Raw genomic sequence first — 16,160 nt, forward strand, 5'->3', positions numbered from 1 at the left:
AAACACAAAATAAATATAGATATATAATCTACATGACAACATAGATTATATATACAGTATACATGACATAATCATGCATAAAACAAAAATAAATGCTAAAAAAATAAAGATTATATTTATTTTTATTATTTTCATTTTTTTTTGACCATTGTTAAAGAAGATGGAGATAGGACAACTGCATGCTGTCTAACTAAGTGTGTTGTTAAACAGCCATTTTAAAAACTGATATATCTAAAGCAGTACATTAAATTCATGGGAAAATCAAATACAGTTTATAGGACCCGTTTAAGAGTGGATTTTGCTGTATGGGATGTTGAGAGCTAAAGGCCCGTTTGAGGTGAGAGATGGAGAACTGAATCCTGAGCAGATGGATTCCTAGTAAACACATACCACTTTGGTGTGAAATGCTCTAACCTGGGGCTAATACTTACTTCAAACGAAATGAATTTGCATTGAAATTTATATCTTTAAACTCTCCGCACCATCATACTGCTGTTGCTCAGTACTGTGAAAGTGTGCTGTACATGCAGATCAAACAGAGCTGTAGATAAACCAGCAGAACCAGTACCGCTTAAAACACTTTAAGGAGGTGTGTGCACACATTCAGACACAAACAAATATTTAACCAAAGAATGATAGTGGCTTCCACTTATCTGAACAAGGAACTATTGGTAGACAAAGTAAGAGCTTTAATTTAAGGTTGAAAATAGAGGTTTGGTTACTCACTGAGCTCAGCGATGCTCCCCACGCGCGTGGCCAGCAGGGACTGCTCGATAGTACGCTGCTCGGACTGACTGTAGGCGTCTCCTGCTTTATTCGAGCGCTGCTGGTTCCTGTGCAGGCTCAAACTGTCCGGCAAACTGAGGATTCCTGCACAGAATTGAACAGAAAGAAAACATTTTCAGCTAAATGCAGCTGTTACAAATGCATGTTATTGTTGTTAAAATGCACCTTATATAATTGCTGCAATAGAGATCATGCGGTTCATCTTTCAGTAAACTAAATGCAAAAAGTTCCAGTCTACCAGTAGAGCATTGGGAACTCTTGGGATAAACGTGTATTTTAACACTGATTTATTTAGCACGCATTTTTATCCTACATTAAAGACAAGTATATAATAAAATAATAATAATAATGGTAATAACATCAAAGACACATACCCTCAGGAACAGAACCTATGAGTCAAAATATCTAGAAATTCTTAAATCAAGAAGGACTTTCGACACAAGAAAAAAATATTGTCCTGTTCTCAGTGAAAAAATGTCCAAATTAAGTGAAATTGTACTTGACACAAGAAAGTCACTTAATTTTGACTAACAAAACATTTTTTTTACTTGTCTAGAAAACTTTTACTTGTTTTTTACTTGTCTTTGATTTATGCATTTTCAGACACTATGGCTAGAAACGAGACAAAGACATTTTTTGAATGGAAGCCTTTTTTGCAGTGTATGCAGATGGAATTAATGTAAGAGGACAGCAGGAGTTTGTTTTTTTACTGGAGTCTTGAGGAAGTGTTATTATGGATTATGGACTCATATTTCGGCCAGAAGCAGTATTTTAAAATGTCTTAATGGAGGATGTGTTTCTAACAAAGATATTACTTTACTTCACAAGATATTAAATGATGGACTGGAGTGGTGTGGATTACTTGTGGATTACAGTTATATTTTTATCAGCTGTTTCAACTCCCATTCACTGCAGTGGATAGTCACCTTCATTTAAAGGGATAGTTCACCCAAATATGACAACACTATATATACAACCTCACGTCGTTCCAAACCCATATAACTTTCTTTCTTTTGTGAAAGATGAAAGAAGATGTTTCGAAGAATATCAGCAAACAAATTTAGCTTCCCATTGACTATCATTGTCAATGGAGGCGAAGCTTCCCATTGACTATTACAGAAGTCAATGGAGGCGAAGCTGTTTGGTTGTCAACATTTATCAAAATATTTTCTTGTATGTTCCAAAAGACAAAGAAGGTCATACAGGTTTAGAACAACATAAGGGTGAGCAAATTATTCCATTTTTGGATGGACTATCTCTTTAATAATACTAAGCAGGCAAGCTTTATAACAGGTCCCCCAGGACTTCCTTCTAGGCTGTAACAGGTGATAAACTTGGCCGGCCGATTGTTTTGTCTGCTTACAAGGAGAAAGGGAGGCGTATCACCTTTCCGGACAACCAGCAATTACTGTAAAGAACTGCCGTCCTCTATTTGTGGAACACAGACAGGTCTACACGCATATATAACTTAATGCTAATGTTTCAATGATGACACCTGAAAGGATTCCGCTTTATAAATGAAACAGACTCCACATCACACAGTCTCCTTGAAATCAACATTAGATTGAAGGCTTCGCTTGTTCAGCACTACTGCACCATCACAAAGCTTTTCATCCCGGCTCACAGTCGAAGCGCAGAGGTGAGACTCGTTAGTGTCTGAATCACAGTGGTTATTGTTTTTAACAGGATGCTTGGGCTCCTCGAAAATTGGATTCGCTCTCATCCTTATGTTTCCATCAGTTTCCATTGTTGCCAAACACTCCTGGAGCCGACGGCGTGTTAAATTATGATGTGGCGGAAACAAATGACTCTGTTTTGTCGTCCTCCACTGACAGAGGGCTTTCATTTGAACCGACTCATTTACTCTCGTGAGGCAAATGTAATTTTAGGGCCCTGCCGAGAGCGGGAATGATGTAAATTCTTAATCAGCTTCACATGACAGTGTATGTGCTGCGTATCATAATGTAAATATATTGCTCGACAAGCTCATCATAGATCTTCCAAGGCATGTTATTATTATTAAAAATGCACTCTTATGTAATTGCTGCTACATAGATCATGCAGTTCACCTTACAGTAAGTGCTTCAGGAGGAATAAAAATAAGGCGCATCCTGATAGAATTTGAACTAGGTTGCCATGGAGACAAGACTGGGGTGGAGGATGGGTTACTTGCCTGCGGCATGGGAGGAAGTACAGGTGTTTAGCAATGCAAGACCACACCTCACTGTCCTGGGCCTAGTAGTCTGCTATTGTATCCATGTATTAATACAAACTAATTCGTAGCCCTGCAGATGTTCATAATAAGATCTTGCTCACCATTGCACTCGCCTCAGCTCAATGAAGAATGACTGACAGGTGTATACGATCCTAGAGCGGAGCAAAATTCCCCTCGTTCACTATAATCTCCTGAGTCCACAGCTCTTATTAAAACTCTCAGCGGGTCTCTGTGACAGATGAGTGTGCCAGGCTCATGCACAGCCAGCCTGAAACACTTAAAGCGACGGGTGGTAAGACTGGCATCTCGCTCGATTTCCTTTCAGCTCCACTTCCTCAAACATCGGTCAGGGTAAACTTTTCAAATTACAGTAGGCTATAAAGACTTCACACGTAGAGAAATGCACACACACGCACTTTAAATAACTTTAAAAGCCTGGCTTCTTCCAAATCCTGGCCTTCTTTTGTTCTGTGCGATTACTCTTAAAAAGGAAATCGTGTTCAGAAACACTTGATGGCAGGTTTTACAGCTGGCCTACTGCAGAAAAATATATTTTTAATACGTTTTGAAGGTCAATGCTTCAGATAAATATATATGAAGAAGTGTACAATTTATTTTATAGAAAAATATTTCACAACAATCATGCTGAACATTAGAAAATGGGGTCAATAAGATTTTTTTGATATTTCTGATCTTATGCTTACAGATGTTGCATTTATTTGAGAAAGATTCTGTAAAAATAGTAATATTTAAAAAAATTGTTAAAACAACTTTTAAATGTATTTTAAAAATACTCAGGATTTTGTTGATTTTAAAAATACAGAACTAATAAATCAAAATAAATGTTTTAAATGTTTATTGTTGAGCATACTTGTAATAATAATATTCAAAATTATATTACTTTATATTACACTTTTATGGAAGTCAAATTACAAGCAAAAAAAATATTCTGCAATAAAATTCATAATAAAAAAATGTTCAAATGTTTATATCTGAGGTTACTCTTTAGATCCCGGGTCAGTGTATTCAATTAATAATTGAACAGAATGTAGAATAATAATATTAATATTTTAGTATTAATATTTTCAGGTCATTCAGAGGTCAGGTAACAGCATCCTGTGACTGCAACAAAAATAATTACCTGCAGTTAAATTATTGAAAAGGAATTTTATTAAAAAGAAGAAAATCTGTATTTTGTGGGTATCAAAGATTGTGAAATGTTTAATTTATAAAGAATTAAAATAGAGCTGATGTCCCGGAACAAGCAAAGCATTAGAGTGCAAGGAAAAGCCTAAAGCTTGAAACCATACTGTCATTCATACAGCTCCTCCGCTACTTCACTCATGGCTGTAATGAGTTATGGCGACCAGTGTGAAAATGCATTTGCATAATGCTGCATAATAATAAATAAATGATCATGATGCCAGGTCATGAAGTGAAAAGTTTTTCCCTTAAGCTCCTTATTCATCGTCTTCGAGTGTGCAGTATCTGCCAGTGATGCCACTGCAGATTAAGACCTCCCTCACTCCAGCTCACTATCCAAAAGGCCTGTGGGTTTGGAAACCATTAAAAGTGTGTCCAAAGTGATACCCATACCACAAAAATCTCTATTCTCAAGGAACTTGGTTTATGATGACATAAGTAGACTGAGAAAAATAGAGCCTCCAGCTTTTCTTTCCAACTTGTAACACACATTTTCTCTATTCTGACTGTCTGCTGGACATCAGTGGATTTATTCTGGACATTTGACCTAAAAGATACAGACCTCCTCGTGCTGGGAATTTGGTTTAGTGCCCACATTACAGCGGGAGCGTGTTATTATGATAGAGCGATAAGTCATAACTGTGTGATGTAGTTTGTTTTTAATAAAGCTTTTGGTTGACCACAAATTGCAGAGGTTTCCGTAAAATCTGACTTTGAAACTACTTTTATTAAAGCGAACCTAGGAGAATCAATACATGCAATATTTGTGACACTTAAATGCTGAATAAAAGTACTAATTAAAAGACGTACTTACTGATGCTAAACTTTTGAACAGTAATGCATATTATCCAAAATTATGGATACTTTATGGTTGAATGATAAATAAAATAAAATCAAAAGAGTTATTGCAAAAGTGGAAAAATATGGCACTAAAAAAAAAAAAAAAAAAATATATATATATATATATATATATATATATATATATATATATATATATATATATAATTTAATGCAATGACATTCATATCTTTTATATGTGTTGTTTAAGTGTTCAGATGTTACAATATTATATTTACACAGATGCAAGGGAGAAATTGTCACTTGGTTTAACGTTAATTTATGTAATGCAATTTAAAATGTACACATTTTACATATGGTGTGAGTGTTTAAATGCTATAGATATAATATATGTAAATGCTACAGATATATAATATTTCTGAGGTTGCTCTTTATAGATCTATACATTTCAAAAGTAATTTAAAATGCTGAAAACTGTTATTCAAGCAAACATACACCAGCAGATTTCAATACATGCTGCTTTCAAGCCGATGAGCAACAGAGAACGAATAATGAAGGCGTCAGCCAGGTTTAAACCAGCTGAGGATTGTGGGTGTGCAGGCGTCAATGCCCTGTAACAATGTCAAAACCCTATGAATTCACATTGGCAACTTACAACACACTCCTTTTGGCCAAAACCAAAGGCTTTGGTTTGGAAAAACACAGCATCCACAGGTTGGCTCAGATGAGAGGCTCTATAAAATAATTAGCATTTTACCTCTAGGGTGCCAGAATTGCATTTCAGTACTTATCGCATGCTTCACAGTGGACGCGTCGACCAAAAGTGCTTTGACAGGCTGACAAGGGGACATTAGAAGATCTAGTACGCTTGGGCAGTCAATGGGGAGGAACCGCTGGGACATACCGGAGCTTTCCCAGCTTTCCCCATGCACGCGTGCGAGTGCGGATGACGCCACTGACCTCACTGGAGCTTAGAGTCTGTATTTAAATCTATTTTAAAGGCCTGTGAAGCCCGGCCTGCTCACTTAGCCTGAGAATGCAGATGAAATCACATACACACACACACACACACATTTTCTGTCGCTCTCCAAGTATAAATGTGGAAAAACAACTCCCTGGATTTCTCACAGTGCAATGCCAACATGCAAAAGCTAGAAAGTGATTCAAGTCACACCATGTAAACCTACACCCACAACACCTATTACACTCACGCAGTTTTGCGCTTGGTCAACTCCTTTACTAACCTCTATGCTAGGTTAAACCCACACATGAGCAAAATAATATCCAACGTTTCTTCATGGTATTTTAGTGACACACTAGAGACTTGTGCAATGGCGGTATATCCTACGCCCTCCAAAAACAGTTTAACCATATAGCGGACAACTGAAACGATAGTTTGAGAGAGTTTTGTAATAGGTTAAATCGCACATGCTGAATTCTGGCAGCCCTAAGCAGATGGAGTCCATATGTAAGGCAATAAGAAGCAGGAATGCTGCATTTCTGGGGAACGGAGGGAGGAGTTTGAGGAGAGGGATGCGGCTGTGTCTACATGCGTCGTGTGACTGTGCAGTATGTCTCAGTACTGGCTGACCGCAGAGCTTTAATGGTTTTGGAATCATCCCCAGGATTTGCTCCGAGTTGTTCAGTGATCAGAAAGTTGGATCGGACCTCGGATTTGTCGCTGACGGCATGTGTCTGTTTGAATTTAAGACACACATGCCTGTCAGAGAAACGGTCAGCACAAACCTCTCAAATATTTCCACTAAGCAACTGTGCCTAGAGCCTAAATACACTAAAAACATTAGGAAATTAATATTTTTATTCAGCAATGATGCAATTGATCAAAAGCGGTAGTAAAGACATTTATAATGTTAAAACATATTGCTACTTTAAATATATTATGTTCTATTCATGGTTTCTTGAACACCTAATCAGCATATTAGAATGATTTATGAAGGATCGTGTGACTCTGATTCGAATGGCTGCTGAAATTTCAGCTGTGCACAGGAATGCATTACACTTTTTAAAATATATTCTAATAGAAAACTGTTATTTTACTATAATTTCGCAACATTACTTTTTACTGTATTTTTGATCAAATAAATGATCCACATGGTAAGAACAAAAGACTCATTTCAAAAACATTCTTATCGACAGCAAAGTTTTAAACAGTAATGTATGCAAATATGCTTGCAATATTAGTATTCAAGGCATGTAACACTGCCCATGAAGGCACTGGAACATACTAAGGACAGGAAAACACTAGGTGAATACGGGAGACCACATTGAAACGAAAATAGCATTGATGTGTACATAAACAACATTTGCCTTAAAAGCCCTATTAACAGTGTGATGGATGAACAGATTGTGTGTTGACTTCTAAATAATCCAAACTGGTTCTTGACTTGCTGGTCACATAAATAAAAGCCCACAAAAGCTTTTAACTATTTTTCTGAATCTTCATTGATTGGAGTTTTCAAGGTGAAATGTGTAATTTATTAGCCACTAGCTTCACCAAATAGAATTTATATAATGGAGAAATAATAACCGTCTCAGACCGGTCTCCCAAATCCATTTCCAAATGACTGAAATAAATCAATGCATTCATTTACAACACTTCCAGAAAAAGGTGTGTTTAGACTATTTAATGATAGTTACGGCATAAATGCAAATCTATTATCTGGTCTTAAATATTGAGCCAACAGAAATGTGTTCATATTTCTCACAAATATATAGGTTAAATGTATGCTTTGTGTATTTGATTCAGCAGAAAGAACATGTTCAATTGTCTGTGAATCGGCTGAACTATACATGGTTTTAAGTCACTAAAAAAGATCCAGTTTATTGGGATTCAAACACTAGTTTAACAGTATCAGTAACTACCTTTAAAAAAAGAAAATTGAAAATAAAAAATCATTAATTTAACTGCCCTGGTTGTATGTCTTAAATAACCATTAAACTATTGAATTAAACTACAATGGTTGTTCGGTTTGTTTTGATTCATTAAAAAGTATCAGTTAATAAGAGTCATACATTTTGGTAGTCAAACTACATTGTTTATACTGTACATTTTGATTCACTAAGGACCAGCTTATAAGAGGATTTTTTTGTGAATCAGAATGTACGTTTCACGCTAGACTTATAGATTTAACTGATTTTAATTTTGCTCCAGTATTTTTCTTTAAGTGCCCTTATTATGGATTTTTAAAAATTACCTTTCCTGAATTAGTCGTTTTTCAAAGTAATAACAAGACAATTCATATTATCTTGTTATATCAATAACTGTTATCAGAAGAGATGAAAGGCGCTAAAACACAAACATGGTCGTGTTTTGCATGTGGAAACATGTCCTGTCGATGAATGCTGGGTAATGACCATGCTGCGTACGCCTGCTGTGTGCACCAAAGTGATACTGAGCTAAGTGTCTGTGTCATAGCTAGCCCGGATGCCCTGTGGTCCTTCTCTCCGGAAAACTCCAAAACAACTGGTAATGGAAAGCGCTACCTCCTGCAGTGACCTCGATTACATCACCAAAACAGCACGCGTGTCGCCCCCCGCTCTCCCCTGCTGAAGTAAGCCTTGCTGTCACTAACAATCAAAAACACACGTTGTTCTCGTATCAGCAATCTGGGACAGTCTGTTATCAGCCGACCCCCTGGAAGACCAATCTCTGGGCATTCAAACAGAGGGGGACACTGTTGGAAGAACCGTGCAACAGTACTGAGGAGATTCTAGTGAGTATTTCCTCTGAGGCATTCATACGGGAAAACTTAATTTTATTTCAAGTCCCTGTTCATCACTCTTTGCATTCTTCCCGGTGCTGAGTGGTAATTTGCATGCAACTGGGCTCCAAATTGCATAGTAATTGTTTGACTGGATCTGTGTGATTCATCATTTTGACTTCGCTGAGAGGCACTCTGGGTTACTGGCTCTTTAACACGGGTCGCACGCGACGTCAGAGAGCGATTTGATTGAGGCCTTATGCAGGACTTTATAAAACTGCACAGAAGAATAACCAATCAATCGTAGTTAAAATGGTCATTTCATATACTTAAAAAAACATATTTTACCAGTTCCAGTAGAAGACTGAGTGCATCTGCCCAACTGTTAATATTTTCCTACAATTTTCTAATTGCACACCCAATTTTTAAGAAAGTCTGCCAGTTGCTTGGCATTTAATCAAAAACAGTATCAATGCATTCATTGTCCAGTCTTTCGTCTGTCTATTTTGTAAAGTTACTGGAATTTATGTTCTTATTGTTCAGAAAGCATGAGAGAGCTTTGTAAAGAGGCTTTTTCACATTAGGTATGTTTACAAGCACAAATTTTTGTTATTAAAAATCAAACATGGTTTCGGATTTTAAAAAGCTCTGTTTAAAAATGTCTTATTTATTTATTTATTTATTTTTTATTAAACATTACAAATAAACTATAATAATAACCAAAGAAAATAGTTCAGGATTCAGGTGGTTAAATGCTCAGTTTTTTCTTACTGATAATATTATTTCAGGTCTACACCACCCCTTTCAGCCCCATTGCATTTAGATCAGGTCGACTAAAGTATTTACACAAAGCCAACAATCCTATTAACAAATTATTTGGTTGCACTCAAAAATAGCAATTTTCTGTGCTAATTTTGGTGAAAATATATGTGGAATTCAGCAGAATGAATTAAAATGTAGAAGAAAAAAGATGCAGCAATTGTAACTGCATTTCTTGTAACTGATATATTTCTTACAACACAGATGAAGCAGAACTTTGTGAATGAAGGCTACTCCAATTCTCTGGAAATCTGTTGAACAGATTTCGTGAGGGCCTCGCCTTGACCTCTTCATCCAACTACTCGATAACACTATATCCTGAACACTTGTGGGATTATGCACCAATAAAACCTGTCATACACAGTGGAGAAATAGGCTTATGAGCTTTTTATAGCTGAGTGATTGGACCTGATCATTTTATGGTGTCATGACTTTTTATTTCCAAGTAAAACCTCTGTTCTCATAAAATCAGCATGTAAATATATGAAATTTAGTCTCGTGCATTCAATTTTTTTCAGCATGTGGCCACACAAATGCATCTTACCTACTTGTTGTCACAGCATTTCCTCCAGGCATAAATAATAGCGTTCCATCACATTACTGTCGCTCGTCTCTTCTCATACATAAACACAGACACACATACTGTACAAATACACACACACACACAATTACACAAAGAATAGCAATATGATGGGAAAAAGGGACTAGTTATCTCTTGCCACCATATCTTATCATACACACTTTTACGTAGCAAAAACCCTTTCATACACACAAACACAGTGAATGTAGATATTTTTAAAAGTTGTTATTTTTAAATATATTTTGCTTCAATTCCCATGTAAAACTAATGTATGGCAGAACATGTTCGGGGCTTAGCTGGCAAAATGTGCTTGTTTAATGAATTTGACTGATGGTGTGAATCAGCTCTGGTGTGTTCAGAGACACAACACTTTTTGACCTTTGTAAACAAACTCTACGACATTAGCTGAGCATGCACAACAACAGCTGGTGCTCTCTACGGCAAGCGAGAGGGCTGGAAGGTAATCGTGTCCATTAAGACAACAGAGATTGTGCTTATGGAACAAGGGTGTAAGTATTATTCTATTTGACGTGATCTCGGCCGTGAGGCGCACTGGAAGCGGATCTCCACTAGCGTCATCCTGACTCCAGCTCCAGCTCGCAGTCTAGCAGAAACCAGCTCCAAACCAGAGACCCGGAGTAGATGAAGCGTTAACTTGTTTTCCAAATGTTCAACTTGCCTCATTCCTCTCCTTTGAACAAACTCCCCAAGCTGAGAGCCAAAACTGGGTGAGGTTTATGCAACACATTGATGAAAAATATTATTAGAAACAGAGCTCTTAACTACAGATTAAAGTTCAGCATTCAGTGGCTCCCTGCTGAAACCTTTTTTTATAATGCACAGCTCAAGGTTAGCGTTTCAAACTAAAAAAAAAAAAAAAGAAGTGTTTTTAGGCATGTTTTTAAACCTCTGATGGCTGATTGTGGCTTTTTCTCTATTTATGCTGCTCGTGATGGACAAATACAGTTAAAGCCAAGCTAAAAGAGATTCAAAAGGCATATTCACATGCATTACATAATACTGAATCGACTGCCAAAGAGGTCACAGTTAATGTTGTTTGAAAAGAGGGTGGAAACCCCTTAAGAAAATCAGACCAGTCTCCAGGAGTTGTTTCCAAATTTGAAATTTGAGTCCTATCTTGGGTAGATCAAAATAATGGTGGATTGGTGGGCAAAAGGTTTCATATTAAGAGACCGCTATCGTGAAATGTATAAGTGGTGTGTGCCAGCAAATGAGTCATTCTATGAAACAGTGCCTTATACTTTAAAAGGTGATTTTAAAGTGAACGAATAAATAAAAAAATGCTGGTATATTCTGACAGGGGAAGAAGAAATATAAAGAAAAAATATATAAAATCTAATAAAATGTGAGTGATTAAGAAAACTAATGAAATAAAAAAAACTACAAGTAACACAGTGCCTTTAACCTAATAAGGAGATTTTATAGCAAACGTCTGTATGGTTTTGAAGATTCAACAATGCAATAACAATATATATATATATATATATATATATATATATATATATATAGCAAAATGCAAGCACAAAGGGAAAAGAGGCTATAAACCCTTATAAGCTCTAAGCTGAAGTCACCAGTGGTAAAATTAAATATTCTCACTTCCTGTGACCAAACTGAAGTTCTTTTAGTTTTCTGAGATTATTCTTGTTTGGATGGTAGCCTTTCAATATTTAGGTCCAATTTTAAATCTTTCTAAAGGCTAGACCAATTAAATCCTGAAGCAGATTATACGTTAAGTAACAAGATCTATATAAAATCAAAGAGATTTTTAATACTTCCCAACCTCTGGAGCTCTAATCCTCACTGTCTGTAGACATTAACCAGCACTGCTGGCTACATATTACATCATTTCCAGGTTATTCCCTACGTTTCCAATGCAATTTTGCTGTTGGATGACAGTTTTGGTATCAGTGAAGCTTCAGAAAACAGCTTCAAAATCCACTTACTGAAACTGCGGTGGCGATGACATCATTCAACACTTAATCATAGGCTTAATTCAATTGAGCAACAGCGTTGCCATCATAAACACATCATAAACTTGCTGTCACAAACATGTTCGAAGGAGAGATGGTTAAAAAGTGTTGCACAGAAATTACATAACGCCTCCTGAAGGAGTTAACCAACAACATTTCCAAGGATCTCCTGACAAATCAGAGTGATTTACAAACACGCACAAATACGACTAAGCGGCCATTTCATCAAAATACTGGAAGTGAATATTAAGGCCTGTCAATTAGAGAAACCGGCTTCTCAGAAATACACACAGCACCTGGAATCAGCTTGTAACGTTCGTGAGAAATATCGCCCTGTCATTACTTCATGTGGGTGCCACGCCGCTTTGGCATTGTTTACACCCACCAGCAACAGCTTTGCGGATTAGCGCTCGCAAGTGACAGCATGTGTTGAAAAGGACGGCTTCTGCTTCGATGACAACCAATACCCCTCCTCACTTCATCTCCTCCGTCCTTCTCATCTTATCGTGCCTCGTTCCCCCATACTCCCACCCAAACAACACACACTATTAAGCTTAAAGAGAACGGTCCAAACCACACTTTTCATAAAACGTGATTGCTGCAATTATGAGCCATGAAAGCTCGGAGAAGAATAAGACTGGGAAAAGTTCATGCTGTAATTACAAGGCACGAGATTTTTAGAAAATTCCTCAAGAATAAAGGACTTTTTTGGAAGAGCAGAGACCAACTAATACTGTGAATGATTTTGGAAAGCTTTCTTTATTTTCCAGAGGTGTGGAAAATTTAAAAGGTTCAAAGTCAGAGGGCAAAGACTAGACCCGTTTTCCTAATCTTAATTACTAAAACATGTTTTTTATAAACCTTGTTGAATGGGCAGAAATGAGGCCTTTAGATGCTTATACGGCTTGGTTAACTTGGAACATTAAGGGTTTGTTAACTCTTCCTGGTTATATAAAAGGACAGTTTACCCAAAAATAAAAAATACAAAAAACCTATATGGCTTTCTTTATTCTGGGGAACACAAAGGAAAAATGAAAAGCATTGAAGAACATTGGATCCTAACCAAATAATCTTTCAGTGAAAAGTTTTATAAAGAACCTTTTTGTCCCCAATACAGACAATTTTGTACAATTATGGTTCTACGGATGTTTAAGGCTCTTCATTGAACCACAAACTGCCAACCCCCCCAAAAAAAGGCACAAAAGCTGTCATTGGCAATACCTTTTTATGTGCTGTACTTATTTTTGTACCTAAAGGGCCCATATTGGTTCTTTAAACGTACAAATCAGTAGGTTATCTAAAGTGTGCATATCATTACTGAAAAAGTATGTTTTGAAAAGGTACTGCACCAGGGAGAGTAAATAAAGAGCCTTTATTTTCAGTGTTTATTGACTTAGCTGGGCAAAAAAAAGACATTTTTTAAAATATCTCCTTTTGTCCTCCACAAAAACAAAGAAAGTCAGAATTTTGGGTCAACTATCCATTTAAATGCCAAAAGCAAACCAAGTTTAGAATAGTATTATGAAACTTTAAAAAATCAAAAACACACACCAAAATGTTTCCAAGAGTGAAACGTCTAGTAGTTAAACATGATAGGGTTGTGACTGTGAGCCGAGACATGACATCCGTACTTAATACTGTGCAGCGTAACAGACCTGAGTGGATTTGAACTGACCGTCCGTCTCTTGGGTCTCAGTGACTGAGTGAACCTGATAGAATTACAGACTTCCTAAATTTGCAGTGATCGGAGTAGAGAGACTGCCAAAGGTAACTAAACAGATTTAAAAACCCCACTATTTTTAATCCATAACAGGAGGACTATAAATACAGAATGCAGTGTTTGCGGACAAGTATATGTTCTCAGCTTCCATCTCTGGCCATAATTCAATCTACATACAGCACCATCTGAAACAAAGTAAGCCAACTGGCAATGTCACATGACGGTATTAGTGTTATTTTTCCCCATATCACAAAACATCAGCCTTGGGCTAAATTGTGGTTCTCTCACTTCTGTTTTTAATTCTGCTCCTAAAACTTCACTGAATGGGTTTCAACAGGAAATGTGAGATCTTGCTTCTGCTGAAAGACCTGCGGTTCATCTTCAGGCTAACATGCTGTCTACACAGAGATCATCATAATCAATGTTGCATGCTTGGAGCACAGACAGCTCCATTGATTATAGCGAGACTGTTCTGTTTTTGTTCGCTTGCTTGCAGTGTAGTAAAACAGCGTAGTAAAGTGCAAATGAACAGAAATGAGAGGAAGCTATGACAAACAACTATTATACAGTCAAGTGCATGGCAATGAAAAAGGATTTTTTGAGCAAGGTGATGAAATAAAAAACAAACCACTCCACTGCCAGCAAATAAATAATCACTTGCAGCAAACGTGCTAGCAGATAGCTCAAAACACACTTATTTATGTTCTCAGTAGGTACTTTCTAAGCAGTGCAACTTGCAATAACGTGCAAATTACTACATGTGTGAGGGCAACACTGACTAAATCTGGGGAAAATTGCCTGCTTAATGACTCAACTGACAACACCTGCCACATCATTTAGAAAAGCAACTTGATTTTCCTGTATATGCTTATTTTCTCCTCACTGGTGATAATTTGCAAATAACAAGAAAAAATTCGGAATAAAAAAAAGACTAATTAATCTTATCCATTATCATGCATGTAAATATTAGCCTACTTCCTACAATATGTCCTAATTATAGGTCTCTTTAGGTCTTTCGTAGTATTTCATTTCTATGACTTTACAGAAGCCAGTGCAGGTGGGGTCTTGTTGAACACATCTTCAGTCCACTGCACCTCTAGGTATACATCAGTCACGATCTGAGTATGTGAAATATCTTGGATCATAACTTTGATCACTGGGAAAATGCTAAGAGGAGGTGGAAAGTGCTACTACTACTCTTTACAAAATGTCTAAAAATAAAACATGTCTGCATAGAAAGCATTAGATGTGCCTGCATTGAAAAAGCATGAGATTTGTTGCTGGAGCATATGAAATACAATCGGCCCTTTGTCAGCTAGAGAGCTGACTCCATCAGCAGTTTTTCAAACCACAAAACACAAAAACCTCCATGACCTTCTCAAAACGCGTTTGACCACAGAATCCTGACTGCTATGTTGATTAACGAGTCCATTGTTTCATTTTAAATTCTTTAACATTAAAATTCATTCACAATACTGTAATTATTTGATCAGACATGCTATTTTCAAAGGAAATTATTGTTCATATTTGAGACCTCTTTGAAATGTTTGAAATTTGTACTAATTTTAAAACATCTTCTGCACCACACTGCAAATTAAAGCTATAGCTCATCCAGAAAATGAAACAATGTTATCATTTGCTCATTTTTACATTCTAAACCCAAATGACTTTCTTTCTTCCGTGGAACACAAAAGGATACATTTTGAATAATGTTGCTCATTTCTAAGCAATGTTGCAATGAATTAGGACTGAAGAATTCCAAACTATTAAATGCTGGACTTGAGAACTGAATCAGTCCGATTTGTGAATGAATCATTCAGACCATTTTGTGAACAGAGAAGGTGATTCATTCAACAGATGACTCAAAAGAATGATTTGTCACAAGTTCAGACACTGAATGCAGTCATACCGATTTAGTCTAGAAAAACTAAGCATTTCCCACACTTTTGTGACACTTTAATGGTGTTTTTTTATCATTTTAGAGCATTTTGGAGTCCAGTGCACACTTCCTGTCATTATACTGCAAAGAGTGGCCAGGATTTTCTTCAAAAAGAACAAGACAAAGTCAGGTTTAAAATGATATAATGGTGATTATGATGGCAGAATATTTTCTCTCTTTTTTACAAGACTGTTTTGGGAAAAATTGGAAGCATGTTCATCCTTAGTTAAAGTATTTGAGCTTACTGATATTCCCATGAGGTCATCTGCTGAAAGTATAATGGGGTTATATTGGGGTTTGGCCAAGAAATAAGTACACCACAAATATGACAGCCACAGCTTTGGCTGTTGATGAGACGCTTATATGGTGAAAGTTTGATTAAAAAAT

General features: G+C 36.6%; 1 protein-coding gene across 1 annotated transcript in view; it reads right to left on the reverse strand.

Moving 5' to 3' along the window:
- The window catches only part of btbd11b (BTB (POZ) domain containing 11b), a 59,018-nt gene that overhangs the window by 23,298 nt on the left and 19,560 nt on the right, over positions 1–16,160 (reverse strand). The window contains 1 exon segment of the mRNA XM_043264095.1: positions 727–870. Coding sequence (XP_043120030.1) covers positions 727–870 — 144 coding nt within the window.

This window comes from Puntigrus tetrazona, chromosome 18 (genome assembly GCF_018831695.1).
Source record: "Puntigrus tetrazona isolate hp1 chromosome 18, ASM1883169v1, whole genome shotgun sequence".
NCBI lineage: Eukaryota > Metazoa > Chordata > Actinopteri > Cypriniformes > Cyprinidae > Puntigrus > Puntigrus tetrazona.